We start from the raw sequence: 15,920 nt of genomic DNA on the forward strand, positions 1-15,920 counted from the left end.
TTTTTCTGTTAAAATTATTCAGTATTACCCCGGGCCCGGACTACGGAACCGACTGTTCGTAAGTCCGATTCGCAGTGAACCGGTTTTTTAAAAGAACTTTTTAGAAGATATTCTAAGTAATGAAAAGGGTATTATTACATGAATCACAATACCTAAGTAGAAATAATAATAATTGATGCAGAAACTAAACTTCCGTTTAGAGTTCAATTTGGATATTTGAGTCATGTCTCGCCGACACTGCAACCGTGACATCACTGCATTATACTTTGACCTCAGTGCTATTATTGAACGCTACGGTTTATTTAGTTTAGTCTAACTTCTACTCGGTAAAATTAGTGCTTATATTAAAACTAGATGATACCCGCGATTTCTTTCGCGTGGATTTAGATTTTTTTAAATCCCGTAGGAACTCTTTGATTTTCCGGGATAAAAAGTTGTGTGCAAGCTACCTCTTTACCAAATTTCATGAAAATCAGTTAAACCGATGGACTTTGCTGCATGTGTTAAATTACAAAAGACACAACGATCGATGAAACGAAAATTCAAAAGAGATTATTCAAAACATTTAAAAGACTGACTAACTCTATCACATGACTGATCAACGCACAGCTCAAACTACGGGACAGATCAGGCTGTAAGGCATGCAGAATTGCAGGTAGCTATTATGACGTAGACATCCGCTAAGAAACGATTTTTGAAAATTCAACCCTGATTGGAGTAAAATAAGGGGTTAAAACTTGTGCAGTCCTTGTATAGTCGCTATAATAACCTGAAATTTAATAAATGAAGTAGTCTTCCAATCCGCACTTGGACAGCGAGGTAGACTAAATAGGAGAAAAAAAAATGAATTGAATTGAACTATCCAAACCCTTTGCATTGTTAGACTGAGATCTATAGAGCGTACTTTGCCTTTGCTCAGACTTAAGCTTTTGTTACCTGTGATGACGTATGGAGCAGAAACGTGGACACTGACAGTTGGCCTCGTCCACAAACTAAAGGTCGCTCAGCGCGCTATGGAGCGAGCTATGTTGGGTATCACTCTCAGGGATAAAATCCGGAACGAGGAAATTCGCAGAAGAACAAAAGCGACCGACATAGCTTAGCAAGCTGAAGTGGCAATGGGCAGGTCATGTCTGTCGCAGAACCGACGGCCGATGGGGCAGACGTGTTCTGGAGTGGAGACCGCGTACTGGTAAGCGCAGTGTGGGACGACCTCCTGCCCGCTGGACCGATGACCTGAAGAAGGTGGCGGGGAGCGGGTGGATGAGAAAGGCGGAGGACCGTGTTTGGTGGCGCGCTCTTGGAAAGGCCTATGTCCAGCAGTGGACGCATACAGGCTGATGGAAAAAAGCTTTTGTTAAAGCAAAGCACCATAGTGCCGTCTCGTTTTAACGTTCTTAAGTCTAAGCAAAGTCAAAGTGCGCTCTATAGATCTCAACCTTAGAGAAGAGCCGTGCTCAGTGGTGAACCGGCGATGGGTTGATCATGATGATTTAATTTTAGACCGATGGAATATTTTAGCTAGCCATGGGGATTCTATATATAAACACCGGATATGATAACCTGTGAACTGTATGGTACAATGATACCCATTCATTATATTGTAGAAACATAATGACATACTGATTCAACACATTCGCAAGGCAGCCTTGACTTCAAGGTAGGGTTACCATCCGTCTGGGTTTCCACGGAGTTGTCCTCGATTATTTTCAATACGAATAGAAAAGCCTTAATCCTTTCAAAAGTCTTTAAAGTGAGTTAACTATAAATGATATTTTAATTTAATATCGAAGGATGATTTTCGTTCATAGATTATTCTAAGTTACGGAAAGTCTGTGAATAAACAACGGAAATGATAACCTGTGAACTGCATGGTACAATGATACCCATTCATTGACATACTGATTCAACAGATTTGCGAGACAGCCTTGGCATGAAGGTACGGTAACCATCCGGCCAAGTTTTCCCGGATTTGTCCTAGTTTGAAAGGCGTCCGAGAGCCTCCGGGCAGAGTTTTGCATATTGTCCGAGTTTTAGAAATTTATTCCAAAACTTTGAAAAGAGCAACCGCCGAGTTTCTTGCTGGTTCTTCTCATTCCGAACCAGTGGTAAATGCTTTTGACGATTCAAAAGTACTTGTAAAAGTTTAATTGAACAAAAACATTTTTTATTTTTTATTTTCAAGTAAGGAATGAATTGAAGGCTATTGGAAATATTGATTGATAAATATCAAGAAAAGGATGTTTCTCAAAGTTTGAGATATTTGAGGTAAATTAATAAATACCAATGATTTATTTTATTTATGCGGTAAAAAAGAATAGACCAATACGTCTTGGTTTTACACTGGAAAATCCGGGGGTTTCGAGCTCCTTATCCTAGTTTATTGATTTCATAGATGCCAACCCTACATCAAGGGCGCTCGCGAACGTGAAGGAAACGGTTATGTAAGTCTTATCTGTGAAAAGTGAAAACCCTGTGTTATTTCCACGCTGATTAGAAATGTATCGTGTTCGAAATTATACCTACCTAAGTCATCTATACATATAATAAAATTGTAGAAAAGTGGTGTCTGTACAATGGAAATATATAAAAAAAAAGTAGCAGGGGTTGTTATTATATCGATGCCGAACCCGAAATTGTAATTAATTTTTTTTTGTCTGTTTGTCTGTTTGTCTGTGTGTTTGTGCACGCTAATATCAGAAACGGCTTATTCGATTTAGATACGGTTTTCACTAATATATTGTAGTAAGCTTCACTTAACATTTAGTGTTTATTTCATGTCAATCGGTTCATAAATAAAAAAGTTATGTCAATTTAAAGAATCACGGCGAACATTTTTAACGTACAGAGTATATGCTGCCCGAAAAGTCACTATTCCACGCGAACGAAGTCGCGGGCACAGCTAGTATTCGAAATACGTATGAGTTAACATAAGACGAATCGTGTTGATTCATAGATTATTATGATTTGTCTTTTTCTTGTCCTTTTACACAAATTACTTCCGCCTGTAAGTTGTTTAACAATAAACATTACATCAACATTTCACCCAATTTTAAATTTACCTAATCTATACTAATAAATAAAATTGGAGTGTCTGTCTGTAATTTCGAAATAACTACCTCATATTAAGCTCATATGGTTATTTGAACGATACCATAACTGAATCACACGTTTTTAAAATTTTTGTCTGTCTGTCTGTCTGTCTGTCTGTCTGTCTGTCTGTCTGTTTGAAAAGGCTAATCTTTGGAACGGCTGAACCGATTTTGACGGGACTTTCACAGGCAAGTAGAGGATTGACCAGGGCGTAAAATAGGCTACTTTTTTAACCGACTTTCAAAAAGGGAGTTGTGTTTTTCTACCTATGTACACCGAAATCTCCGAGATTTCTGAACCGATTTGCGTCATTTCTTTTTTAATCGATAGAGAAACTTTGCGACATTGTTTCATAAAAAATTTGGAGTCCAACTCCTCAATCCTGATGCTGCAGGGGATCTGACCAATCCACGCGGGCGAAGCTGCGGGCATCAGCTAGTACTTACTAATATTATAAAGAAATACTTTGTTAGTTTGAAATTCAAAAAACGTTACTTAATAGAAAAAAAACATTTTTTTTTCTAAATTTTAATACACTATAAGAAAAAATAGAAATTACAGCTGAGTATTCTTACACTGTAGGTTGACCGTAATTCCGAATAACAAAAGTGTACCTAGTTTTTTGTAAAGTTTGATGCTCAAAAAAGCGCGCAGTTTTTACTTAGCAACGTAATGAAAGGAATTGGATGGACAGCGATACAATGTGAAAATATTTGCAAAGAGAATTTAGCAATTTGCTTCGTAACATAAATTAAAAGTAGTTGAATACTAATTTATATCTAATTTACATAACTTTGATGCGATCTTGAGCATTTTACGACTGCGATCTCTTCTTTCGACAAGTCTGTCTATTTGTGGAGTGAGGCTCTTTACGGCAAAGTATTCTAATATCGCGAATTGAATCTGCGATGGCTAACGGCAATCGTAGCGTTCCACACATTCGTAGCGAGAACATAGATTCTTTTTTACCCGATTGCGGCAAAGCCAAAGAGGAAGGGTTATGATTTTAGCAGTCTATGTATCTATATATGTAAGTATATATATATGTATGTATGTTTGTGTGTATGTATGAGTGGGATGTCAAATGAAAGAGGAGAAAATTCTGAGCTCATGTTGTATAAATTGTACAATAACATTAAAATATACCATGCAACAGAAAAACAATTTTATATTTCAGCATATATCAAGACGATTGCAGTTGGGTTTTAGTTTGCAACTTTATCTTGTTGATCCTGCAGGATTAAATACAGAAAAGCAGAACTTGAATCATTAGTCAAATCAAGATATTGGAGCCATACCATAACAGACACAATGAGTTATGACATCCATACTTCACACTAATATTATAAAGGCGAAAGATGTATGTATGTGTGTGTGTGTGTCTGTGTGTGTGTGTGTGTGTATGTTTGTTACTCCTTCACGCAAAAACTACTGGATGGATTTGGCTGAAATTTGGAATGGAGATAGACAATATCCTGGAATAGCACATAGGCTACTTTTTATCCCGGAAAATCAAAGAGTTCCCACGGGATTTCGAAAAACCTAAATCCACGCGGGCGAAGTCGCGGGCATCGGCTAATAATATTATAAATGCGAAAGTGTGTCTAATATTATAAATGCGAAAATGTGTCTGTCTGCTTGCTTTTCACAGCCCAATAGTATAACCAATTTTAATGAAATTTGATACAGAGTTAGCTTACATCCCTGGGAAGGACATAGGCTATTTTTTATCCCAAATAATCAAAGAGTTCCCACCAGATTCTTAAAAGCCCATTCGTTTAACCGATTTATACAAGATTTGGTGCGATTAATATGGTACAGTTTGTATCTCGGAAACTAACATAGACAACTTTTTAAGCCGGAAAATCAAAGAGTTCCTACAGGATTTTTAAAATTCTAAATCCACACGCGGACGAAGTCGTGGGCGTTATCTAGTAGTATATCATGACATACTAACCTGTTCTTGGGAAGCGTACTGCGCATCCGCGCTGTCGTAGGACCAGTAGGAGTGATCGAATGTGAAGTCCTTGAACTTCTCCCGGTTGCCATCGTTTTGTTCTTTGCTATTCTGTGGATTGAACCCCCTGTTACTAAACATTGTAAACAATATAACTTACAGTGTATAATCTTGGGAAAGGTAGAGAAAGCAGAAAAAGCAGAAAGAATGCTCTGGTGTTGGAGCGAAACATTAATCTTGATTGTGTTCTAGAAGATGTATGGTGGCTCACCCTTGTGAAGCCCTATGTCCAGCACTGGACACAACACAAATAGGATGATGAACTTACTTTGACAGTGAGCAGTCTTGTCTTCTTCCCTTCCATTTGGACAATCAATTTGGCGTTCATATCCCGCTCTCTGCAAGAAATATTGACATTATTGAAGGTCACAAAATATTTTTCAGCTGTTTGTGAAATCAGATTTAGAAAATTAATTATAGAAAAAATTTGTAGGGTCAGCCTCAGAATTTGAGTAGCAATTGAGTAATTGAGTACCAAAACACGCCAAACGTAACGCATGTGCATAACCGTGCCACGCGAATATGATCATTAAGGTGCTAAACGACTTATGGCCTTTGACTGTACAATGATTTTCATTAAGATCAAAGATAGCCTAGAGGTTAAGACGTCGGCCAATCGTCTTTCGGACAATTCGGGAGGTAGGGGCTTCGAACCTGTGCATGCACCTCTAACATTTTGGAGTTATTAGTGTTTTAAGCAATAAAATATCAATTGCCTAAACAGCGTAACAAAACACTGTGAGGAGCATGTCTGGAGAGTTCTCCAATCAAGGCAAAGTTTGCCAATCTGCACTTGGCCAGAGTGGTACTACTCGTATGGCCAAACCTTTCTCATCCTGAGAGGAGACCCATTCTCAGTAATGAGCCGGCGATGGGTTGATGATGATACTTATAATCTAATTTTACATACTCCAGGTAATGCAAGGTTTTCATTATGTTAAGTAAGTACTTATGTAAAATAATTTGACCTTTAAAGTCTAATATTCTTTGGCCTTTGAAGCAGACTATAATACCTGATTGATATAATCTTTTATTACCAATTTTATCATGCAGATTTTTAAATACTCAAATAAACTATCATTTATTGCAATTTCATGACTATTGGCTGCATAGTAATGTCATAACAAGTGTTATAATCATATAATATAGACTAAAGATATGCATAACATGCAAATTGTTCTAGATTTTAAATGTGACATTTTCCTTTTAACACAGAAATCTATTTTTTATTACATGAATATATTAACTGTTTTTTTTTTTGTATAAAGGTGTACCCCCCACAGACATAGTGGACTGTCATGAGGTACTCCTTTTTCATCAACATAAACTTTATTAGTATTAATCAGCATTTTCAAATAGATCATCTGGCATGCAGGTCACATGAGCTAGCCAATTCTCACCTTATTACTATGTATTAGGTTAAAATCTATGAAGTACACTTTGACTTTGCTTAGACTTAAGTTTCAGCTAAAACGAGACAGACCTATGCCAGCGGTATAACACTTTAGTCTGCGCAGGCCCTAAGAGCCTCAATAGACTAATGATCAAAAAATTAAATGATATCCAAAAGGTTAAAACCTCACCAATTGTAATATTGTTGAAGGTATCCCAATACAAGTTTTAGGCTTAGTTGAAGTAGAAAGGGGTATACTAGTAATATTTTTTGCCTCTTTATATATTTTTGTGTCTAATCATGAGATCAATTGGTGGACTATGGAGCAGATTGGTCAGAAAGAGGCTACTTATCTACTTAATGTTTTTTAATTTCTAAAACATTTTTTACAAACGAATTGAGCAAAAAATATAAATAAAGTTTTACTTGGAAATACTTCTTAAATATCCAAAAAGTTGTTCAACATTATTTGTTTTCCATAAAGAATAATTGTCCAATGATCAATGTAAACAAATAATAGTTTTTTTTGCATTGTATGTGTGTATGTTTGTAAACAACTCACAAACATTCACAAGATGCTTTCCCAAATCAAAGTTGGCTGCATGTAGGTCACATTTTTTTAACATAATTTCGGCTTAACTTAACTTTCATTTAAATGGAGTGCGGAGGTACAGTTTGTGTTCTAAATGCAGTCGAACCGTGAAAGTCATTGCTGTAACTTAATGACATCATTGTGTTTTTTGTGGACTTTCAAAAACCTATGTTCTGTACACGAGCCCTAAGCTTTGACCGTTATTTTAGGACTATTATAAAACTGTATGCAAATCATTTACATCCTAATTCATACACAGCTGTATTAGAAGATACAAAGATGTTATTAAGGGCGATAGGCCAATACAATGACTTATTGCAAATACATATTGGGCGACTTGTGGACAGGCTCACCTTTGATTGAATGGGCGCACCCTTACAGCCACTTTTACCGAGGCCATTTTCACACATTATATTATCACTAACTGAGATTTTTATTAATTTCTTTCACTTAAAATGCGAACACAACACCACAAAGCAAATCAAATTGAAAATTGAATTTGACATTTGTTACAAATAACAAATTGACGTTTTGAGTTTTTGACACTAACTTGTCATTACGACAGACAACATCTGCGGCAATGTCTTTTTTTTTTCTCGTCAGACTTTACATAGATTAGCCAATGTCCTGGTTTGTAGTTATTTACAAGTTATATAGGGAAACTATATATTAGGACTTCGTCTGCGATGGCGTTTGCTGGCGCGCGTGCTGTGCTTGTTTGGAGTGTTTTTTTTTTGTTAAGAGTGGCTGGTTTTTGTGTTAGTTGGTGTTTTTTGGTGGTGGAACTTACTGGGAAGCGCTCTAAAGGGGCGCCGTGCGTATGTCGGCGGGCGCCGGCGCAGACGGAGTCCATACTTGTATAAATTCAATAACTTGAAAATATCACAAACTTGACATTGGCTAATCAGAGTAAAGCCAGATTAAAAGAAAAAAAAAAAAACTATATATTATGGACTTCGTCTGTGTTGGTGTTAGCTGTTGTTGCTCTGCTTTTTTGCAGTGTTTTTTTGTTAAAACTGACTGGAAAGCGCTCTAAAGGGGTGCTGTGCGTATGTCGGTGAGTGCCGGCACAGATGGGGTCCAATACTTGTATAGTTTAACTAACTTGACATTGGCTAGTCTTTGTAAAGCCAGACGAAAGAGAGAAAAATAAACTTACTATATATTATGTATAAAATAATGAAAAATCGGGATTTGAAATTGGAAAGGAAAAGGATAAGTTTTTTTTAAATAATTACATAATATACATATATCTAAACATATACATAAGCGGCAATGTCTATGATTTAAGCTCGGACACTAGGCGTTATATATTCTGTGGCTCAGAATCCTGAGCTGTAACGCCAGATAAAAAAACCTGGTCAAGTGCAAGTCGGACTCGAAGATGAAGGGTTCCGAACCATCGTACAAGAAATAACTCTTTTTGTGACGTAACGTAACCACATTTTCTTTACTTATCTCTATAAGACATTGCTAGAATACTTGCTTACTTAATATTTACATATATCTTGACTATGCAATTGTCGATCAAGCTGAAACTGAAGTAACTAGGTAGTCTAAAGTTGATATTTTTATGTAACAAATGACACTAATTTGGAACTTGTAACGGTTCATCAAATTCTAGGCCCAACAATGTATATGGTCGGATTCCTTTCATCATATCATTGATTGATGACTGAAAGTCGTTAAAGCTGTTGACTCCTTTGAAGGGTCTTGGCAGATACAACAGACATATGGATAAGTAGACAAACAGACAACGAAGTAATCCTTTTTCTCTAAAGATACGGAACCATTATACTAGATCTGTGACGGAACCCTAATATAAAAAATATCTATGGTCTCGCATCTTACACCATCATCTGTCATCTGTCACGAAACAACGAATCACGATCTGTCATTCGCGAATGGGGATGCTGACTGCCATTTTATCACGCCAGATGGCGCATCGTCGCCATGGCCATTGAAAACTGTCATATTCATACGTTTAATAACCTTTCACAAAGTAATTTTTTAATTTTCTCAAAATATGCCTCTTTGTGCTGTGCCAGGATGTACTAACTCCGGTGTCCATTTATTTCCGAAAGATCCAAAGTTAAAAAAACAGTGGGAGAAGGTTATACGTCGCAAAAATTTTGTGGCGACTTTGCATAGCAGGTTATGTCGGAATCATTTCCAAGAGTCTGATTATGTAGGAGAGTCAGCTTACACAGGTGAGTTAAAAAGTATCTAATTTCAGTCATTAGTGTCACAGAATCGCAGTTATCATTTGTACCAGTGTGTTCATGGAACTATAAATATTTTACTGTGTTTGAAAGCTGATTTCCAACACACATAATTTGGTTTGAATATTTCCCTAGTTTCTTTTAAAGAATAAACAAACCATGCATCACTAATGTATCACTATGTATCCTGTCACCCTTTATCCACCTATAGTTTTAGGCCCGGTCTAAAAAGCTCTTATTTTTATCAATGTTACTAGTTATGTTACAATACTAGTTTAGACAAATAATATTGCTGACTTGTTCAATTTATTTTTATTTTTCAGGATATCCTCAAATATGCAGGTATTTAAAAAAGGGGACCATACCAAGCATATTTCCTTGGTCCACCCATGTGTCAACAACGCCTACATCAAGAGCCCGTCGATATTTGGCAAGAAGCAGACGCCAAATTGACTTCGGTCAACCAACTGTGGATGAAAGTATTCCAGAACCCTCTACGAGTACTGAAATAGAAATATCTACAATAATAGAGTCCTCAACAGAAGACATTACTCCAAAAGCAATATCTGTTAGCACTCAGTGTGGTAGTACTTTGGGAATATTATCACTAGAAGCTATGAGAGGCAATAATAAAACTATTCATTTTTATACCGGTCTTGAAAACTATGACAAATTCATGCTGCTCTTAGACACATTAACTCCTATGTGCTATAATTTAAACTATTTGAGAAGTACAGTTATGAATGTTTGTGTTCGTGACCAAATGTTAATAACAATGATGAAACTTAGAAGGTATTTACCAGATTTTGAGTTGGCATTTTTGTTTGGTATTTCAGAAACTAATGTTGCAAACATTTTTATAACATGGATCAATTTTATGTATGAAATATGGAATTTAATTGATATTTGGCCCACTAAAGAATTAGTTGAATACTTTATGCCGGAGGCATTTAAAAGAGGTTTTCCGAGTACAAGAATTATTGTGGACACAACGGAAATACCCATTACAAAGCCTGGTAATCCTATAGCACAGCAAGTGACATTCAGCAACTATAAACACAAAAATACTGTGAAGGCTATGATTGGGGCAACACCTGGTGGTCTAATATCATATATCTCAGAATGTTATGGTGGTTCTGTCAGTGATAGACAGATCATAGAAAGATCTGAGCTGGTTAATCGTTGTGACAGTGGCGACTCTATTATGGCTGATAGAGGTTTCAATGTGCAGGATATATTTGCTACAAAAGACGTTACTATTAATATTCCAACATATTTGAAAGGAAAGACACAAATACCTGGTATTAGAATAGTCCAGGATCGAAAACTAGCAAGCAAACGAGTGCACATAGAACGTATTATTGGGCTAGCCAAAACTTACAAGATTTTAAAAAGTGAATTAAGCCCATACCACGTAGCCTTATCATCAAGAATTTTATTCATTTGTGCTTTTGTATGTAATTTTAGAGAAAATATTATGAAATAAAAGCTGTTTAATCTTATATAAATTTTTTATTAGACATTATTATTCTTTATATAGGAGTTTTTTAATCACAGCAGCTTTAAAGAAGTTGTGATAAAAATAATCAAGTTTTTCTAACATGTACTTAATGAATTCTTCATCATAATCAATGAATATGACTTCTAAACTTTTGAAGGTATAAACCAATAAGTTGCAAAATTTCCTTTTTGTGACATACAATTGCCCTTGTATTTGATAGTAATATATGTTGTTCTTTTTCAAAGAGAGTTTCCCATTTTCATATTGTAGATATGGCACATTTAGTGGACAAACTTCTTTGTTCCGCGAACTATATGGACATTTTACTTCTATTATTGTTTCTGATCCCAGTAAGCCATCAGGGGATGCTCCTAGGTAAGGACGTTCCTTACTCAAAAATAACCCACATTCTGTAATTTCAAGATTAAAAGTGTCCATATATTTTTTCATTGCAATTTTTTCATTTATATTACCATGTGCCATTGCTTTGGTTTTTATTGTAGTTTTATGTAAGATTTGACTGGAATATTTCAATAAACTTTCAGTTTTTAAATGGCACACAGTATGAAAAATGCTGGCTGTTATATGGGTTTTTCTGTAACTATGCCATTTTGGGTTATTGCTTTGTCCTCGAGTCTCCCTTTCTATTTCCAGAATCTTTTGTTCTGATACATTTTGCAATACCATAGATTCTAAAAAACAATCTATGGCACTTTTTTCCAAGTACTCATGGTCCAAACATATGCTTCGTTGGCTGGCTACAGGATATATCTGTTTTATAGGCATTGATGACTGTGGATAATTTAGAATCATGGACTGGAATCTGCATTGAAATGCCTTCTTGTCAAAATCAGGGTTTTGCTTCAAGTATGGCGAGAAGACAGTATTATTTATATCCCTTTTTGATGGGAATCTGGAAGCTCGTAATGGAGTAGCATAATATTTCCTTGATGGCTTATGGAATGTCTGTAGTTGTGACGTAGAAACTTCATGAAGGATTATTATTTTTTGCTGGACAATGTTTTCTGCTGCAAGAAGCACCACAGCAATGTGTTTACAGTGGGCTTCATTGCCTTCACCTGCTGCACATTCACAGTTTGCCTCTTCAGGCATTCCATCATTATTTAATTTGATGTTAATCTCGTATTGAAGTTGTTTCATGGATGCCTTGCAATAACCTGGAAGTATAGGTATAATAAATTTTAATTATCAAATTAAGGCAAGTACACAAACAAAATCTAAAACCACACTGTCATACCACAATCAATAGTAGTTGCATATTATTTCAGTCATCGCCTTTTATTTTCTTATATCCTACTAATATTAAAAATGCAAAAGTATGTTTGTTTGTTGGTTTATTCATTTGTCCTTCAATCACGCCACAACAGAGCAATGGAATGTGATTTTTTGTATGGGTATAGTTAAGAACCTGAAGAGTGGCTACTTTTTATCCTGGAATATTGTGTGAGGAGTTTCAGTAGTACTTAATCAAAAAACTTATTCCACACAATTTCCAAGGCATCAGCTAGTTAAAATTAAATAGCTAGTCTAGTATAAGTGGAAATAAGCCTACCTTTTAGGTAAGTATCTTGGCCAGATGTTGCTGATCGTAAAACAAGAAGGTATCTCGATTCATACAATTTAACAGCATCACAGATATTTTTATTGAATCTGAAATAAATACCAATGCATGAGGACTGAATGAGGCTTAGGGTATTACATGATAAATAAAGGAACAGTATTATTATATTAAATGTCTTTTGAAAGAATAATATTATATTATTTGTTATTATAAGCACTAGGTACCTACCTATCAAAGTAACTTTGAATATGATGTTTGGTAATCTTCGGCAATATGGTGGAGCTATTAACGTCTTTGTAAAGTTCTACAGCAGGTACGTCAATTGCTTGGCTTTGAGAAGCTTGCAGGGTTTGGTGACCAAAATTAAAATTTCGATCGTAGGCTTCTAACCTAAAAATTAAAAACATATATTATGTACTAAAGTAACGATCTCAGGGCTATACTTAATTTTTTAACATGAATTATTTAAGAATAAAAACATTCAAATCCAAAAAAAGGTGCTAATTATATAAAAGACCACTAAAAAAAATTAATAATATATATTAGGACTACCTTTCTACAAGTTCCGATTTCTTTCCAGTTATCCTCCCTCCTCGTTTTTTTAATTCGTCTTTCAATTCTTTGAGCTTCCAGGTAGAATACATATCAAGTATTGCGTTGATCGATAGGTTTTAACCACAAAAAACAGCAAAAAATCGATTTGCAAACTGATGTAAACAAAGCAATTACAAAATGACAGCGGCCATCGCGCTTCTAGCGCCCTCTGCGCTCAGCTTTGCGTCAGCATCTTCATTCGCGGATCGCGTGAAAAAGGTTAGAATTTTCAATTTTTTACTAGTTTTTCCCCTTTCCTTTTTGATTATATAAAGATTTAGTTTAAGATTACTATAGATACTTACATGGTATCCCATAATTTTAAATAATTTAATCTAAATGTCTTATTAAAAATTTAGTTACATAAGCGTCGAGTTTTGCCTTACAGTGAAGCAGTCAGAATGTCGGACTCTCCCGCCCGCCCTATGAAGTACCCGTACACCATCAGCGCCAAAATCGCGCAGTTCCCCTTCAAGTTCTACATACAGAACCAGTGGATTTGGCGCTACTGGATGATCGGAATCGCTGTTGCTACTCCGGTGTTCTACAAGATCCACAAACTAGGTAAATATTCTGAAGAATAATATAAGTATTCGTCGGAATATAGTAATATACTATGGAGTTTAGATTATAGTGTTGTTAACTTCTTAATCCTGGACAAGTTTCTGCACTTTAAACCTTCTGTCTGCTTTGCATGTAATTTTCATATTTATTTGGTAAAATAATGTTATGTAAGTAAGTAAATGTATTTCTCCTTGCATTTGGTTTTCACACTTTAGCTGGACATATTTTTATGGCTGTGTCTGGCCAAATATTATTGAACTTTAAAAAGAGATTTCGGCTTTGTAGAGTAGTCTCTGTTACTGATAAATCATATTATGTGAAGTTTTATCTGTCTCAATGTCTGCGACAAAACTCTACAGACCCATTTCCTCTTTTTAAGTCCGTTCTAATATAAATGTGAAAGTTTGTCTATCTTTTTGTTAGCTTTTCACAGCCCATCTATTGAACTGATTTCAACTAAATTGGATAAAAAGAGAAAGCTTGCATCCCAGGGCTACTTTTTATCTCAGAAAATCATCTACCTGGACAAAGTTGCGGGCATTGTTTATTTGGTATCTTGCATCTGAAAGAAAGTTGCCTTTTATCCCAGGGAAAAACAAAAAGTTACCATGGGATTTTCAAAAAACCTCAATGATGCCACTGGTATCATCTAGTTAATTATATTTTGTAATAATCTTCTATTTGTATTTTGCAGCAAACTCCCCTGAGAATGTCAGCAAATGGGCAGAGATGAGAAAGAAGGAAGCAGCGTCACACCATTAAACATTCTTGTAAAATTAAATCAAAGCTAAATTATGTTGTAAGCATTAATAAAATCGTGTCCTAGTTAAACCATCTTTTTATTTGATATCAACATCCAAAAAGTCTGCAGTGACTGTGTGCAAAAGTGACTTTTCATCAAACCAGTTTTTAGATATCTAGTAATGAACTGGTGGGATATGCGCTATATATCAGTAGATTGCACTCCATAATAATCAGTAAATGGTTGGGTAACATGAAAAATTTCATTCAACTCCTGAAAAAATTCATGAATAAAAAAAAAACGAAAAATTGTTTCAAGTGCTTTATTGATAAACATATAAATTATTATAAAACTATAAATTACATTAATAAATAATAATAATTGCAGACAAAAAAGATCATTAATACATGAAAATTGACAACAGTGCTATCTACGTTCCTATAGGAATGCTCTATGATTCACAAAAAATATAAATTAAAATAACACAAATTGGAAATTTCAATCACATGAAAACATTTTAATTGCATGTAAAATGCTGCATACTGTTTACAAGATATAAGATACAATAATATTTAAATGATAAAAACCGATTGCCAAAATCACATTTCTTAATGGAATTAGAGCTACATTAAAACTAAGTTCTTATAATCTAGGAATAGGTATGGTGCCTACTAGTCAAATCAGAAACTTTTTATCAAACGTCAAATCACTTAGCATGGTAGCTTGTATTAAATGTATAGATGTGACGTCATAAAGTCAAAAGTCGTAGCTTTAAAACTGACACTGGGCGTGGATTTTACGAATTTTGGGAGACCCTCCATTTAATATTTACCAAGAAATAGTTTCTTTTTGACATAGGCACCATACCAATTATGTCAAATGTATCGCACAGCAGATTACTGGATCGCTTCTCGTATGGAATACGTAACAAATGCAATTAAAACTAATAACTTTTACCCAACTACAGCAAAGCCAAAAGTAGGGTTATGATTTTAGCAGTAAAGCCCTTAGCAGAATTTGTGTTGTATAAAAGCAGAAATGGGCTGTATAATATGTATGTCTGATCGATTTTCGGAGTACATCATTACAAATGTGAAAGTGTGTGTGTTTATCCTTCAATCACGTCACAACGGATCGGATCGCCCAAAAAAGGAGTGTTATGTTTTTTTTTGTAAGTTTAGCTTTATTACTAGTTATTAGTTAACTGTTTTCAAGGTTGATGGTATAACTATAATGGATGGATGTTTCTTTATTCAACCACTAGCCGATGCCCGCGATTTTGCTCGCGTGGATTTAGGTTTTTGAAATCCCGTGCGAACTCTTTGATTTTCCGGGATAAAAAGTAGCCTATGTGCTAATCCAGGATATTATCTATCTCCATTCCAAATTTCAGCCAAATCTGTCTAGTAGTTTTTGCGTGGATGAGTAACAAACACACACACACATACACAAACTTTCGCCTTTATAATATTAGTGTGATAAATTCTAAATGTCTAAATAGATTTGGATGTATGGGGTATCGTTAGAACCCTGACATCATCACGAGTGACACTGGCTATAAATTTTTGAAAAAAAAAAAAAAAACATGGCGGCTCATTGGTGCCAATTTCAAATATAAAA

At 35.3% G+C, this 15,920-nt stretch overlaps 4 protein-coding genes across 7 annotated transcripts in view; 2 read left to right on the forward strand and 2 right to left on the reverse strand.

Annotated features, from left to right (window-relative positions):
• The window catches only part of LOC123874931 (kinesin-like protein Klp98A), a 28,734-nt gene extending 21,141 nt beyond the window's left edge, over positions 1 to 7,593 (reverse strand). For all 3 annotated transcript variants that reach the window (XM_045920502.1, XM_045920503.1, XM_045920501.1), the window contains exons 1-3: positions 7,449 to 7,593; positions 5,379 to 5,448; positions 5,051 to 5,161 (exon numbers count right to left, since the gene is read on the reverse strand). In XM_045920502.1, the coding sequence (XP_045776458.1) occupies positions 5,051 to 5,161; positions 5,379 to 5,448; positions 7,449 to 7,495 (228 nt within the window). In that variant the 5' untranslated portion in view covers positions 7,496 to 7,593. The remainder of the gene's footprint in view (positions 1 to 5,050; positions 5,162 to 5,378; positions 5,449 to 7,448) is intronic.
• Positions 7,594 to 8,948: 1,355 nt separating this feature from the next.
• On the forward strand, positions 8,949 to 14,389 carry LOC123874968. 2 transcript variants are annotated; one of them, XM_045920568.1, is made up of 4 exons: positions 8,949 to 8,999; positions 13,192 to 13,213; positions 13,383 to 13,558; positions 14,253 to 14,389. In XM_045920568.1, the coding sequence occupies exons 3-4, from the start codon at positions 13,396 to 13,398 to the stop codon at positions 14,318 to 14,320; spliced, it is 231 nt and encodes a 76-aa protein (XP_045776524.1). In that variant the 5' UTR covers positions 8,949 to 8,999; positions 13,192 to 13,213; positions 13,383 to 13,395; the 3' UTR covers positions 14,321 to 14,389. The 2 variants fall into 2 exon arrangements, with proteins under 2 accessions (XP_045776524.1, XP_045776525.1); XM_045920569.1 differs by lacking the exons at positions 8,949 to 8,999; positions 13,192 to 13,213 and adding an exon at positions 13,278 to 13,302.
• LOC123874957 lies at positions 9,007 to 10,803 on the forward strand. The gene is made up of 2 exons (XM_045920552.1): positions 9,007 to 9,305; positions 9,641 to 10,803. The coding sequence occupies exons 1-2, from the start codon at positions 9,122 to 9,124 to the stop codon at positions 10,801 to 10,803; spliced, it is 1,347 nt and encodes a 448-aa protein (XP_045776508.1). The 5' UTR covers positions 9,007 to 9,121.
• LOC123874951 lies at positions 10,843 to 13,184 on the reverse strand. The gene is made up of 4 exons (XM_045920545.1): positions 12,953 to 13,184; positions 12,629 to 12,790; positions 12,392 to 12,489; positions 10,843 to 11,996 (listed from the first exon to the last, which is right to left on the reverse strand). The coding sequence occupies exons 1-4, from the start codon at positions 13,042 to 13,044 to the stop codon at positions 10,843 to 10,845; spliced, it is 1,506 nt and encodes a 501-aa protein (XP_045776501.1). The 5' UTR covers positions 13,045 to 13,184.
• Positions 14,390 to 15,920: the final 1,531 nt, after the last annotated feature.

This window comes from Maniola jurtina, chromosome 19, assembly GCF_905333055.1.
Source record: "Maniola jurtina chromosome 19, ilManJurt1.1, whole genome shotgun sequence".
In the NCBI taxonomy this organism is placed as follows: domain Eukaryota; kingdom Metazoa; phylum Arthropoda; class Insecta; order Lepidoptera; family Nymphalidae; genus Maniola; species Maniola jurtina.

Excerpts from the sequence above, each read along its gene's own strand:
- LOC123874968 (XM_045920568.1), top strand. The coding sequence starts at position 13,396 with ATGTCGGACTCTCCCGCCCGCCCTATGAAGTACCCGTACACCATCAGC. Across the intron at positions 13,559-14,252 it reads CTACAAGATCCACAAACTAG|CAAACTCCCCTGAGAATGTC; the intron begins GTAAATATTCTG and ends TGTATTTTGCAG.
- LOC123874951 (XM_045920545.1), bottom strand. The coding sequence starts at position 13,044 with ATGTATTCTACCTGGAAGCTCAAAGAATTGAAAGACGAATTAAAAAAA. Across the intron at positions 12,791-12,952 it reads AAATCGGAACTTGTAGAAAG|GTTAGAAGCCTACGATCGAA; the intron begins GTAGTCCTAATA and ends TTTAATTTTTAG. Across the intron at positions 12,490-12,628 it reads ATTCAAAGTTACTTTGATAG|ATTCAATAAAAATATCTGTG; the intron begins GTAGGTACCTAG and ends TATTTATTTCAG.
- LOC123874957 (XM_045920552.1), top strand. The coding sequence starts at position 9,122 with ATGCCTCTTTGTGCTGTGCCAGGATGTACTAACTCCGGTGTCCATTTA. Across the intron at positions 9,306-9,640 it reads AGGAGAGTCAGCTTACACAG|GATATCCTCAAATATGCAGG; the intron begins GTGAGTTAAAAA and ends TTTATTTTTCAG.